At 37.7% G+C, this 12879-nt stretch overlaps 1 protein-coding gene across 3 annotated transcripts; it reads left to right on the forward strand.

The window, feature by feature from the left end:
* The first annotated feature begins 849 nt into the window (after positions 1-849).
* LOC119120845 (non-muscle caldesmon-like) lies at positions 850-12807 on the forward strand. 3 transcript variants are annotated; one of them, XM_037248063.1, is made up of 13 exons: positions 850-1061; positions 4463-4600; positions 5237-5486; positions 5630-5724; positions 6579-6768; positions 7338-7460; positions 8035-8058; positions 9473-9514; positions 9655-9686; positions 10570-10654; positions 10799-10930; positions 11632-11724; positions 12577-12807. In XM_037248063.1, the coding sequence occupies exons 1-13, from the start codon at positions 1003-1005 to the stop codon at positions 12790-12792; spliced, it is 1479 nt and encodes a 492-aa protein (XP_037103958.1). In that variant the 5' UTR covers positions 850-1002; the 3' UTR covers positions 12793-12807. The 3 variants fall into 3 exon arrangements, with proteins under 3 accessions (XP_037103958.1, XP_037103959.1, XP_037103960.1); XM_037248064.1 differs by lacking the exon at positions 12577-12807 and having other exon boundaries at positions 11632-12063; XM_037248065.1 differs by lacking the exons at positions 10799-10930; positions 11632-11724; positions 12577-12807 and having other exon boundaries at positions 10514-10621.
* The last annotated feature ends 72 nt before the right edge of the window (positions 12808-12879 follow it).

The following is a 12879-nucleotide window of genomic DNA, read 5'->3' on the forward strand; positions in this document are numbered from 1 at the left end:
AGACAAATCCACACGTCACAATTGAATATTTAAAAATGTCAAAATAACTATATGAAGTGAGGATTTTGAAAAATAAAGGTGCTTGAACAGACTAACGAAACGCTCCGGGGCCAATAACAAAAGATCCAGGTTTTGTTACGTGAGAGCCAATGGCAACTGTGCTGCCCATTAGGGGTTCGAGCTCCCTAGAAGGTAGTAAACCCCTTTTTATGTGGGGCTAGTGAGCACTTAATCAACATCTATATCTGGAGAGAGGAGGGGAAAAATAATGTTGCTTTGTTTACTTTTTTCTTTTTACAAAAAGAGGTTTTGAAATGCATTTGGTGGACTGCATTATAAAACTGGGATTGAACATGTGGAATAGTGCTGCAGTTTCTTTTAGGTTGTCAAAATAAAGCACACAAATTGCACTTGTGTGTGTTTATTTAAATGTAGATATGTTCATATATATATATAAAAACAATGGAGTTGAGTGAGAAAAGCTGTTCCTGTATTGTAGCAGATGCAGTACCATTTCACTTGGTGCAGATAATTGCCCTTAAACAAACGCAACTGATCTGAATGGAATTAAGTTCTCTGTCTCTCTTTCTCTTTCTCTTCTTTCTCTCTTTCTCTTTCTCTTCTCTCTCTTTCTCTTTCTCTTCTCTCTTTCTCTTTCTTTCTTTTTCTCTGTCTCTCTCTGTCTCTCTCTCTCTTCCCAACAATTGCGATCATTGATCACAGTTTTTTTTTGCAACAAACTCATCTTGCATATCCTCTTGGGAGAGTCACATGACCCCTGTTGCTTAGGGAGGTTGGACTCACTCAACACTTTGATGAAATTCTCACAGAGGGAGGGGTGAGCTGTTGCCGAACATAAAGACCTGACCATGATGGGCTACAGATACAGAGTTGGAGGACGAAGGGGGAAACTGTTGGAATAGTATTCCTGAGCCTGAACCAGGAGACCAGCTGGAGGCGTCAAAAAAATCAGGACAAAGAACAGAAGCAGGCCAATCCACCATGTCAGAGCCCATCAGAAGAAGAAACTCCAGCAGACAGCTGCTGCAAAACCTCATCCAGTGAGAAAAATATAAATATATTTTGTGCTGTTAGAATGACATTGCTAAAATAGTATTTTAAAGTATAGGATTGATCTAGTAATCATTTATTTTAATCGCCTCTGCTTTAAACTTTAAAAATAACGTGCATAAGATAGGTGTATAGTGATTAGATGGATACAAATGTCATTTAATGTGGTGATGATACAGAGCATATTCTTTTTCTACAAAAAAATTGAGAATCTGCAGACATTACCTAAATCTGTTTATTTATAACTTAATTTGAGTAGATTTCAAAATGATGATGACATTTATTGTAGCTCTTTCTGCACTCAATGAGCAGACAAGACACTAAGATGGGCGCTTTACATTATTTACAGCTTGTGAATAACTGCACATCATGAAAACTATGCATAAACTATGAATTCCAATACCAGGACAAAATTTAGTCAAGAATATAACTATTTTTGAAAATATAAAGAGCAAAGGGGGAGCTAATTCAAAATTCACAAGGTAAGGCACTTGCATAAGTAAATGCTTTGTTATCTTAAAGTTTGTTTTCAAATATAGACTTCTTGCTCATTTGTGTTTGATGGGCACTCTATTATAAAAACAGGCTGTGTGTTTTTCATTATCGCTGAGGTTTTTTTTTATCCTCCGTTATTGGTGGAAAATGTGTGTGACTTCACTCTGTTCTAGGCTCAATGGCGTCTTTTATAGTTGCAACTTTCCTTATGGCAATGACATCATCTGGCAGGCCCCATGAACTCCCTTCTGCTCAGCTGCACTCAACGCTCACCCCCGCAAAATCATGATACAAACACTCGCACAAAATTCTATCTACTGCACAATGTATGTTGACATTTTGCTTAATTTTAACTGATGTTAACAAAATATTTCTTAGGGCCTCTTTTAGGTAGAGGAATTCAATAAAAATGGGCTCACACAGGCTCAAGTCAGAAATGACCTACTCGTTCTTCAAGCAAGGAACACAATGTTGTTACCATCTGGAGTGGTTTAGATGAAAGCTATCTGCCTTCTACTAAAACAGTTTTCCTGACTTCTATTTTAAAATGTCTGCATTCAAGTTTAGCCGCTTCACTTAGACGACAAGTATCGTATTTTTCGGACTATAAGTCGCAGTTTTTTTCATAGTTTGGGTGGGGGGGACTTATACTCAGGAGCGACTCATATGTAACTATTCACAAATTTTTACTTGATCATTAACACATTATTGACTTACTAGTATAGTTGATCACTTCACATGTTATTTTCACTTTAAACCGCATGAGGGCGCACTATGGCTGTGGAATAATTGGAGCCTCACTGACAAAGAGTTCCATTCACTGACTTCCGGAGTCAGGAGATTTTATGATTTGTAGTGACACAGATGGTTCGATAAACTTGTTATTTATGTTATAGTTATTTGATATATAGTTTATTTAGAGTAGCAACGTCTATGTCAGAAAAATACGGTAGTTTACATTCCGATTTTTTTATTATTATTTTATTGTACAGCCAGTGTGGGGATTTGTCAGGAACACCGGGAATATGAACATGAATGGTTCTCTATTTTTATGGTTTCTTGTGATTGATTGGTGTCCAGTCCAGGGTGTATATAGTCTTTTTCCTGATGTCAGTAGGGATAAGGTTCAACTTCCTACTACTCCAAACAGGATAACAAGAGTGGAAAATTGGTGGATGGATAAATGGATGCTGCGGTCTCTGTCGATTTAGTCAGCTGCATTCACACTCTCATTCACACAACCAGATGAGAATTCAATTCATGTTGTCAGAGGAGTAACCACTCATTTATTAATGACCAATCAATTCACAACTACTTTTTTTAATACATCCTTTGTCAGATGTTAATATCAACCGTTCTTTGCTTGAGTAGTCCCTAATGTAAACCCTAATCGTTGCCAAAATTCCACTTTCTTTCAATGACTAAACAATAATAATATCAATGAGCCGTTCTCCATGCTGTCTTAACTCCGACACAACATTCACAGACATTGAATGAACTTGCAGGAACCTCATGCTTGTTATAAATACAGTTGCCACTTGCAGCACTTTTGAATTCGATCATATCTAGGTCACCTCCCACCATAACAATGAACACAGCATGTTTGACTCACTCAGCTCACCAGGGATCGCACCAGTGGGAGCTGATTTACTACGAAAGCTATAAAATGAATTAAATTAAGGGTTAGGTTCAGCAACAGGGGGATTATTCTGAAACATCATAGCTAGAAATTTCACAACAAAAATCTGTATTGAGCAAGCTTTATCGGCCCAAACTTAAAAGTAAATACTAAAAATATCTCAAAACACCAATGTCCTAAAAGAAACGTAAATACATTTTTAAATCAGCCCCCAAAACATATTTAGGGAGTCATAAAACCATCTCTGATTAAAATTGGTTGTTGAGCAGTGTTGTTGATGATTGAGATGGTTTTTTGAAAAGTTCTTTTGCTTATGATTCTGAGTAATTGCAGTGATAGCGCTGGGAAAGAAGCTACTGTATCTCACAGTGTGCTTGTCCAAGCTTTGACTGACCTAGCTACTGGGGTGAGAAAAGTTCTTGATGATGTGGCCAGCTCTGCTGAGGTAGCGAGAGCTGGCAATGTCCTTCAGACTGGGTAGATTGAGAGCAACTGCGAAAAAAGGGAAGCGCCTTGACGCCGATGAATGAGTCATATGCTGAACTGAATGCTTCCAATGTTTTGTTCGGTTTTCTCCATGGTCTCATAGCTTCCATTTTGCAATAATGAGTTCCTGCTGAATCTTGTTGCCATTTTTCCGTTTGATCTTTTGACATCACTCATTATCTAGTAAACAGATGTACAAAACATCTGTCACTTGAATTCTAAACAAAGCCGTTGTTTTCTGAGGATTTCATCTCTGGAGGGAAAGTTGATGAGGTGTATACTAAATTTTGTTTCACAGATTCTCTGTCTGAAACTCTGCCAGTACTTCATGTGTGGAGTTTGCCTGGCAGCCAGGTCTGGTCCGTTACTATTATCGTTTAAGATCACAGAAATTCACAGGATCTTTAATTTACCGTTAACCACTCAGTTGAGACCACTGCAGATGGTTCAAACACCACAACAGATGTCATAAAAAATATCGTTATAAAGTTCTTCCCATTGAAACTGACAGTTCTGATCCGTCACACATTTGTACATTTACCATTACATCATTGTAAAATGATTTGAGAGCAACACAGGACACAGAAACTACAGCCCAAGTGTGTGTGTGTGCGTGTGTTCGTGCTTATGTGTGCGACCAAATTAGGCACTAGATGTTGGAAAACTTGCGAAGACTAGAAATTTTGTTTTGTGTTGGGCAAATCAACTCAAGACTTCAAGAAATAATTTCTATCAGTTGTTCATTGTGCAATTGTATCTTGTTGGCTTCAGGGTGACGTTCCAGCGGAGCCTAGAGGATGCTGAGGAGGTGGAGCGAGAGCGCAGGAGGAGAACTAGGGAGAGGCAGAGAGACCAAGTGACGTCTCTGTCAATGCCTCAGCAGGAAAATAAACCAACATTTTCAGGAGTGTAAGGCTTGCTACGCTTGAATTTTATCCTTTGTTCAGTTTACTGTATCGCTCAAATAGGTACTGAATTTGCTGAATTTTTGCATGATGGAAAAAAAAAAGATTAATTTATTGTGACAATAATACACTAGTCAGTGACTTTTTAAATATGATAGAATCGTTTAATCTTGGGCAATCTGTGTGTGAACCGATATGCCATGTGCGGTTGATTTTTTATTGTTAGTCAATGTTCTTTGGGTAGATATCATAATGTTGGTAATGCTATGTTGGATTTGGTTCCCACAGTTAAGACTCAGAAGAATGTTGCACCCTGGCAAAATAATGACCTAATCATTCTCAGAAAGAGACGCATAAATATCGGGCCACTTATTGAGCCAAGATGTCTGCTGCAAAATTGGCTTTCTACTCTACCTTAAAACAAAAAAACGGAGGTGGGCGTGTCAGAAACTTTTGCCAGTCAGTTATTCGCCGGCGTCATTATCTAGCCGAACCAAAACTGTCATGTCAGTCCGTCATCATAATTTTAATGGGACTTTAACTTGTGCTTGATTACAGGATGTGTTGCTTAATTACAAAAAAAAAAAAAAAAAACGTAAGTTCAATTACAGTGAATTTCTTTGACACTGCTATTCCACAGGTCGGATGAAGAAGTGAAGCCTAGTTGCTGCTTTGTTCAAGAGGAGGATGAGGGTTTCAGTGACTGGAGCCACAGGTTGGAGAAGCGTAATGTTCTTCGGGACTTCAGGGTCAAGGCACAAGAACCTTCATCATTTCAGTGGGAAGCAGGCATCAATAAAGAGAAACAACAGAATGATGAAGAGCAGGAGGAATGGCAGCCAAAACAGAGAGCTCATGGGCTGCAGTCCACCAGAAGCCCTCCACTGAGCGTATGTCGATTTTCTTCTTCTTTCACTTTAGCCGTTACTTTTCTGTCACATATCTGTCAGGAAAATGTTTGACATCATGCTTTTATTTCCTTGAATGAATTTTTGACTGAAATCAAATCCAACTGAATTTTCTTTCATTTTAGAAAAGAGAAGTGTTTCTGACAAATGATCCAAGACAACAGCAGGCCAGCGACCCTCCGACAGACACAATGCCCTACTTAACGACTGGAAGGATGAGGTTACAATGTGTTCAGTTATATTGTGTAAAAGTGCTTTTAGAATTTGGCTCAAGATATTCCTCTTCTTCTGCTGGTGCATTAATTTAGCTTGTTTTCAGAACACAGGTTTTTCCTTTTTGACTTTTTGACAAATTATGTCTCTTTTGGCATAAGTTTGATGAAATTAAATTACACCAACTTCACACCGACTTGGTTAAATAATGTAGTTGTCTTTTTAACCACTTGCATGCTCAAGGAAATCCAATAGTTGGCAGGGGATACATACTGACCATCTACAACAGGGGTGTCAAACTCATTTTTTTCACAGGCCGCATTTTAGTCATAGCTTCTTTCGGAGGGCCATTATGACTGTCAACCCAAATAAATGTATGAGTACCTCATATTATATACAGTAAAAGCTACAAAACAAACTGACAAATAACTCGTTTTCAAATCAGACGAGTAAAAACTGGTCAAATATTAAAGAAAAAAGATATTATTAAAAGTGAAGACAATTTGCAATTCTAGTAATGACACGAATTTGATGCACAATTTGTCTTTGCGGGCCACATAAAATGATGTGGCAGGCTGTATCTGGCCCCCGGGCCTTGAGTTTGACACTGTGATCTACAATCAAGCATTTTCAGTTAACGGATCCTACCTGGCATTAACAACCATATAATACCAAAAACAAACAATAAAATAATAAAAATAATTGTGAAAAAATCATGAATAACCTCAAATCTTTATTAACCTTTAAGTATAAATGGTCTTGCATGATTCGAGTAGCTCATGTCCGAGACAGCAATGTGAAAAGTCCATACAACTAAAGTAAAGCCTATTATTTTTACATTATTTTTATTATCCTGAACAGTGACGAGGTGTGCAAGGTGAAGCAAGACCAAGAAGAGGTGCATCAGATTTTGCAGAACAAGTGGAGATCTGGCGCTAGCGCTAACAAACTAACATACGAAGTTGATCAAGAAGAGGATCTCAACTTCACACATGAAGGGATGAAGGAAAGGCTTGCAGAGTTTGAGAGAAACCAAAAGCTGACAGAAAAGGTCAGTTTTAAAATATCACTTGGCTACAAAGTGGACAACTGTAACTTGTTATTCTCAAATGTATCGGATTCTAGAAGACATTCACCTCATGCATTACTGCAGGCATGACACAATATACCAAAGCCTGCCAGTTCGCTAAATGGTCAATTTGTAAATGTGGAAAACCTTACCTCTCATAAATTGAGGAACATGAGCTTATTCTTATCCAGCTACACATGGCTTTTGCCTGGTTCACTTAATTGGCTTTAAATCAAGAGCAGTAAATGAGAAGAATGAGGAATTTGTCTTGGCGATAGCTTCAACGAATGACAGGTTTTCATTAGACTTGGAATGGCACTGTAAAATATATTTTTTAAAAGGTACGCGCAAAGGTGTGTGGTGGAGGGAATAGTGAATTTAGACACTAGTACATTTTTGTGCTCTAAACTGGAGGTGTAAATCAACCAGACAGAAAATAGCACAAGGCAAGCATGAACACAACGGAGTAAAAACATGTCAAACGATTAAAGCTACAAGTCGTAATCTTTTGAATAGTAATTGATCAAATTTATATGTTGTGTTTGTTGTAGAGGTCAAAGGAAGAAGAACACAGAAGTGATGACGATAAAAGCAGGCCGTCCGGCCTTTCTGTTTACAGCAATGAAGAAGATGAGACATTAAACTGCTATGGAGCCATGAGCCCAACATTCAAGGTACGGAGAAAAGTAAAAGATAATGCAGATACCGAGAGATGTTCAAAGAAAAATAAAGGTTGAGGGTCCTTGGTGGTTGTGAGTGGCAATTTATTGGTCACTGCAACAGCAAATGAAAACTAGAAATAAAATATAGTGTGAGGTGATAAGCTTCCTCCAAATCTTCTTTACCTCAGTAGTCACTCATCTCTGGGTTAGGATGCAAACGAGAATGAATCTATGGTAAGGCTCCCATCAATTAACATGCTGTCATGCTTTGAACTCTCATTCTAAAATAAAAAGATTTTAAATGAACCCCAAAGGTTCGTGTATAACATAAGTGACAAAGATGAAAACAAAGAATATTGTCGCTATAATTATAGTTTTAGATAGTTTCATCGACATAAGGTGTAGTGTCAGTTAAAGCATTCTCATTCTTTTATTTCATTAATGAATGTGTTATTTTTTTCAATTTTAGTTTTATTTATTTTGTTAATTTTGGTTAATTACTTTTTGACAGCAGTTTGTGTAATAAAGTGTCGCTGTTCATGTTAATTGTGACAAACATTCTCTCTTATGCTGCTTCTTCCAACAGAAACTCCTCATTCAGTTTTACCCAGTAAGTCCCTTTTACTTCCTCATATTGTTGTGTGAAGAAGATGGTGGCTCGGTGTGTATGACCTGATGGTAACGCTTTCAAAGAACCCAACACAAGCATGTCCGATAAGCAAACTGTTTGCGGTTAGTGAAGTTGCCCTCCAGGAACATGACAGCATCTTTAATTGCTCAAACATCCTGCTAAGCAGTTTGTTCAGATGGATGTGTTTAAGTGAAAAAGAATGCCTTAGTCATAGTCCATAATTGGAATTGGAAACAATCTTTCCTAATTCACATTAAGCATAACGCAACATATGTATAACACAGCTGTCATGGAATTCTGTTTTGTTTCAAATAGAGTTTGTCTGACAGAAAAAGAACACTGCACATTGTTTTGCATTACAGTTTTACAATATTTGACTTTTCTTTTCTTCCTTTTACAATTCATGTGTCAATTGTGGTACAAAATCTAAAGAGACATTTACAGTACTTTACATTTCAGCACGATTGCTACCTAAAGCATATGTGAACATGTTCTTTAGTGAAACCAGATGGTGGTTAGACCATAATTGGAATTGGGAAAGCTGTTTCCTCATTCACATGAAGTCCAACTTATAACAGCTCTTTAACAGAACTTTGTCTTGTTTCAAATACCATTTGAGTTATTTCACAACAATCCCATGTCTGACAGAAAAATAACAAAGTTCGTATATCATCAGAAATTTTGACTAGCATGGACCTGTTGGACTATCTCTATATATATATTTTTATAGTTATAAAAATTATACAAAGAAACCATTTCAGCACTATCACTACCTATATATTTATACATGACTAAATCCAGGGAAAAAAAGTGTGAGCGATGACCTGAAGCAGGCCGTTTACCTTAGATCACAGGTGTCAAACTCAAGGCCCGGGGGCCAGATACGGCCCGCCACATCATTTTATGTGGCCCGCGAAGACAAATTGTGCATCAAATTCGTGTGTCATTACGAGAATTGCAAATTGGCTTCACTTTTAATATCTTTTTTTGAAATATTTGACCAGTTTTTACTCGTCTGATTTGAAAACGAGTTATTTGTCAGTTTGTTTTGTAGCTTTTACTGTATATAATATGAGGTGTTCATACATTCATTTGGGTTGACAGTCATAATGGCCCTCCGAAAGAAGCTATGACTACAACGCGGCCCGCGAAAAAAATGACTTTGACACCCCTGCCTTAGATGCACTTTAAATCAAGAAGTGTTATGCTGACATACTGCTACCCGGTATTTATTGAATAAATGTCATGAAGCAATCAAAAGGTCCAATAATATAAAGCTGTGCCAAAGAGGGTATGCACGTAAGTCCTATGTGATTTGTTGCCATAGCAAAGATAAATAGGGAAACTGAGCGGAAATTTGACATGCATCTTAGGACACTGTTTCTCTGTATAGGATGAGGCGAAGAGCAGAATACCAGCAGATGGTAAATGTGTGGTAAGTTGAGATCAAATGTCTTCATTAGCTGGCTGGCTCAGTCTTTTTTATTACTCGGTGCTTATCTTCTTGTTTTGTTTGCCTCATTTTCACAAAACACTGACTAACCCTAATAACGGTCCCTTGTCACATTTTTTCAGATCACTGAGCGAACCGAATCTCTGCGAAAGAGGTGGGTTAAGTGTAATTCATACGGCATGAAAATCGCTACAGTTACCTGGGAGGTCGGAAAATTTGCATTTCTGGCAATCAGTTGGAATATTGGGAATTTACAATAATTCATCCGAATCAACACAGAATTTAAAATAATTTAGTTTACTGTAACAGGGAAATTAAATGTATATGGTGACCCAAACCCCCCCCCCCCCCCCTTCTGTATTTCATTGTACTTTGTCTTGTTAACGTGTTTCTTTACCACAAATCAACTTTTGTTTTCTTCCAAACTGCATAAATGGTCATTATTTTTACATTTTTGTGCATGTTTTGAATTTGGTCAAACAACTGTCTACATGGCGCCATCTTCAGGTTAAGCAATGTACTGCGTGTAAATTTGCCTTTCTATTTTCTGGATTTAACAAGCAAGGAATCCTAAAACACATTTTATAGCTGCAGACCTGTTAAATATCACAAACTAGGTTTGTTATTGCTCCAACTGTGATTGGTGTGATTTGGACCTGCCAAATCTTCACATCCGGCACCTTTTTGTTGTCTCACAACACATCCCGGGGGTCTAAAATGGGGCTGCCAGAGCCACCAGAAACATCTCACAAGCCTAGCTTAAAACAACCTGATTACTTGGCACTGTATTTTTAATCACAGGTTATTTTCTAAAAATCTTCCACACTCCCGCATGAATTGAAGTCTTATTGTTAAACTAGAAGCATGAGTAATACTACCAAGGGAAAAAAAAAAAAAAAGCTCTCCCTTTGCAACCCTCTTGACAGTGATTTTTTAAAATTCATTCCTCTGCTTGTGTTTCTATTTACGCATATAATACAGTGTACGGTGTATTGTCATCATGTGACAATGCATGGTGTTTCCTCTTTCTGTTCAAGTTCCAACATCAAAAAGAAGATTCCACAACCTCTTTGTGTTTCCAAGATTGACAAGAAACTCCAGCAGTATACACATGCTCTTGAGGTAAAACATACCAAGAGCGTAAATACAATGAAACCAAGTTCAGATGTATACCAGTAGTACTTTGTTTTCAAATAATTTATGACTGTAGAATCTTTGACTGTGTAAAATACCACTTTTTTTATACACCAAACTACTTTTACACAGGTTTCCACAAAGGAATGCAAACCAGCTAGTCCAGTCCTTGTGGATGTGATAAGTCCCATTGCACAAAAAAAGAATCTTTTTGAGGCTGGAGTGGCATGGAACCAAAACACTCTCTCAAACACACCACCAAAGGTCAGTTAAAATCTGAGTTTTGTCATACTATAGTGTGACAGAGCAGGCAAGTTAATCAAATTTGCGCATCGGAACTGGCGGTAGCTAGTATCACTACCATACATTCACACAGTAGGTAAGTCATAATTAGTGTAAGTCAGAAAAACTATAAGTCCGGCTATAATCAAGCGTGTTTTCTTGTTGTATACGGGTGTATACTTACCCCAAGTACTGTTCTTTGTAAGTCGCAAAGATCTCTTTATTATTTCAACAACCAAAATGTTAACATTTGGCTACGAATGCAATTCGTACTATATAACTGCTCATTTTTAGCACAAGTCAATGCAAGTTATACAGTGAACCTGTTTTTTTTTTTTATTGCAGGAATACGTCTCAGTTTCAACATATGTAGAGACCATATAATAAAATATAGTTTTACCTGTTCCATATGCTTTAACTACATTTAAACTCAATAAAAACACAGAATTTAACATTAAATATTCAAACACCAAAATATCTAAACGAATTATATAAGAAGTCAGTTTGCATGGTTCTGAAAAATGATGTGAAATTAGCATTGATGTTGCATAATTATAAACTTTCAAGCAACTTCTAATTTAACACACGTGTAGCAGCAATCTGTTCAAAATGTAACATTACTCTCAGGTAATCCATCAGATAGATTTAAATCCAGGAAGTATTTAATATCCGATCTTTTTCAGGAAATAAAACCCGGTGATGTTTTAAACAAGAAAAATGTGTGGGAAAACTTCAGCGAAATTGTTTCTCCCACTTCTTCTGTGAGGAATAGCAAGGTAGGTGTTTTTTGTGTTGATGTATTTGTAAACTCCCCAACTTCCTAAAAACAATGAAAAGAAACTATGATGTACAAATGAAGGTCATGTCAATATCAAAATAAGAATCTTGATTATTATACTAAATATTTTTCACGGCGTCACTGACGTAGGTAGGCTATGCATGGATTTCAGCAGATGTCCTTTGGGGACAAAAATGTCGCATATGTATTTAAATAGGGCGCCACTGGTTAGCACGTTCGCCTCACAGTTCGGAGGATGCGGGTTCGATTCCAACTCCGGCCCTGCCTGTGTGGAGTTTGCATGTTCTCCCTGTGATGGATTTTCTCCGGGCATTCCGGTTGCCTCCCACTTCCCAAAAACATTCATGGTAGGGTGATTGAGCACTCCAAATTGTCCGTAGGTGTGAGTGCAAATGGTTATTCGTCTCTGTGTGCCCTGCGATTGGCTGGCAACCAGTTCAGGGTGTCCCCCGCCTACTGCCCCTAGATGGTTGGGATTGGGTTCCAGCATGCCCGCGGCCCCCGTGGGGACAAGTGGTACAGATAATGGATTGGATAGAAGGATGTATTTAAAACACAGGTAGGGAGGGGCGAGTGCACAGACGTGTGAACGGACACCATGACAATAAACATTGTGACACACGGGGCTATGAGGAAAAGGCGTGGATTAGCTCCACTTCGTGTGGTGATCAGCACCACCGAGCAGCGTAGATGTTATAAAATTACCATTGTATAGAAGTGACTTAACATTAATAATGATGCGTAAAGTAACTGAAATTGCAACAAAAATGAAAGTGTAATCAGTGTTGTTCTTTTCTTTTTTTTTAAATGAACTTGAAAATGAACTCAGGAATGCTCAACTGGTAAAAAGTCTAAATTTGTTGTGATGGCTCATGGCAAATATGAGAAGCCTACTGATGAGGATGCTGGCAGTGACGATGCAAACTGGACAGGTAGGTTTGATGATCAGACACTACCCTATAGAAATTGTCAAAGAAAAAGTCACAAGTATGTTCTGATATGTTCTGACTTATTATTATTATTATTATTATTATTATTATTATAAGATGTGCTTTGGAGTTTTTGTATTCTTACTCAAGGTACAATGTATAAATTAATTGAGGTCCAACATGGGATTGAATTTTCAATTCTA

This window comes from Syngnathus acus, chromosome 3, assembly GCF_901709675.1.
Source record: "Syngnathus acus chromosome 3, fSynAcu1.2, whole genome shotgun sequence".
Classification (NCBI taxonomy): domain Eukaryota; kingdom Metazoa; phylum Chordata; class Actinopteri; order Syngnathiformes; family Syngnathidae; genus Syngnathus; species Syngnathus acus.

Coding starts and splice junctions, on each gene's coding strand:
- LOC119120845 (XM_037248063.1), top strand. CDS start 1,003: ATGTCAGAGCCCATCAGAAGAAGAAACTCCAGCAGACAGCTGCTGCAA. Junction 4,601..5,236: donor AAACCAACATTTTCAGGAGT/GTAAGGCTTGCT, acceptor GCTATTCCACAG/GTCGGATGAAGAAGTGAAGC. Junction 9,687..10,569: donor ACCGAATCTCTGCGAAAGAG/GTGGGTTAAGTG, acceptor TTTCTGTTCAAG/TTCCAACATCAAAAAGAAGA.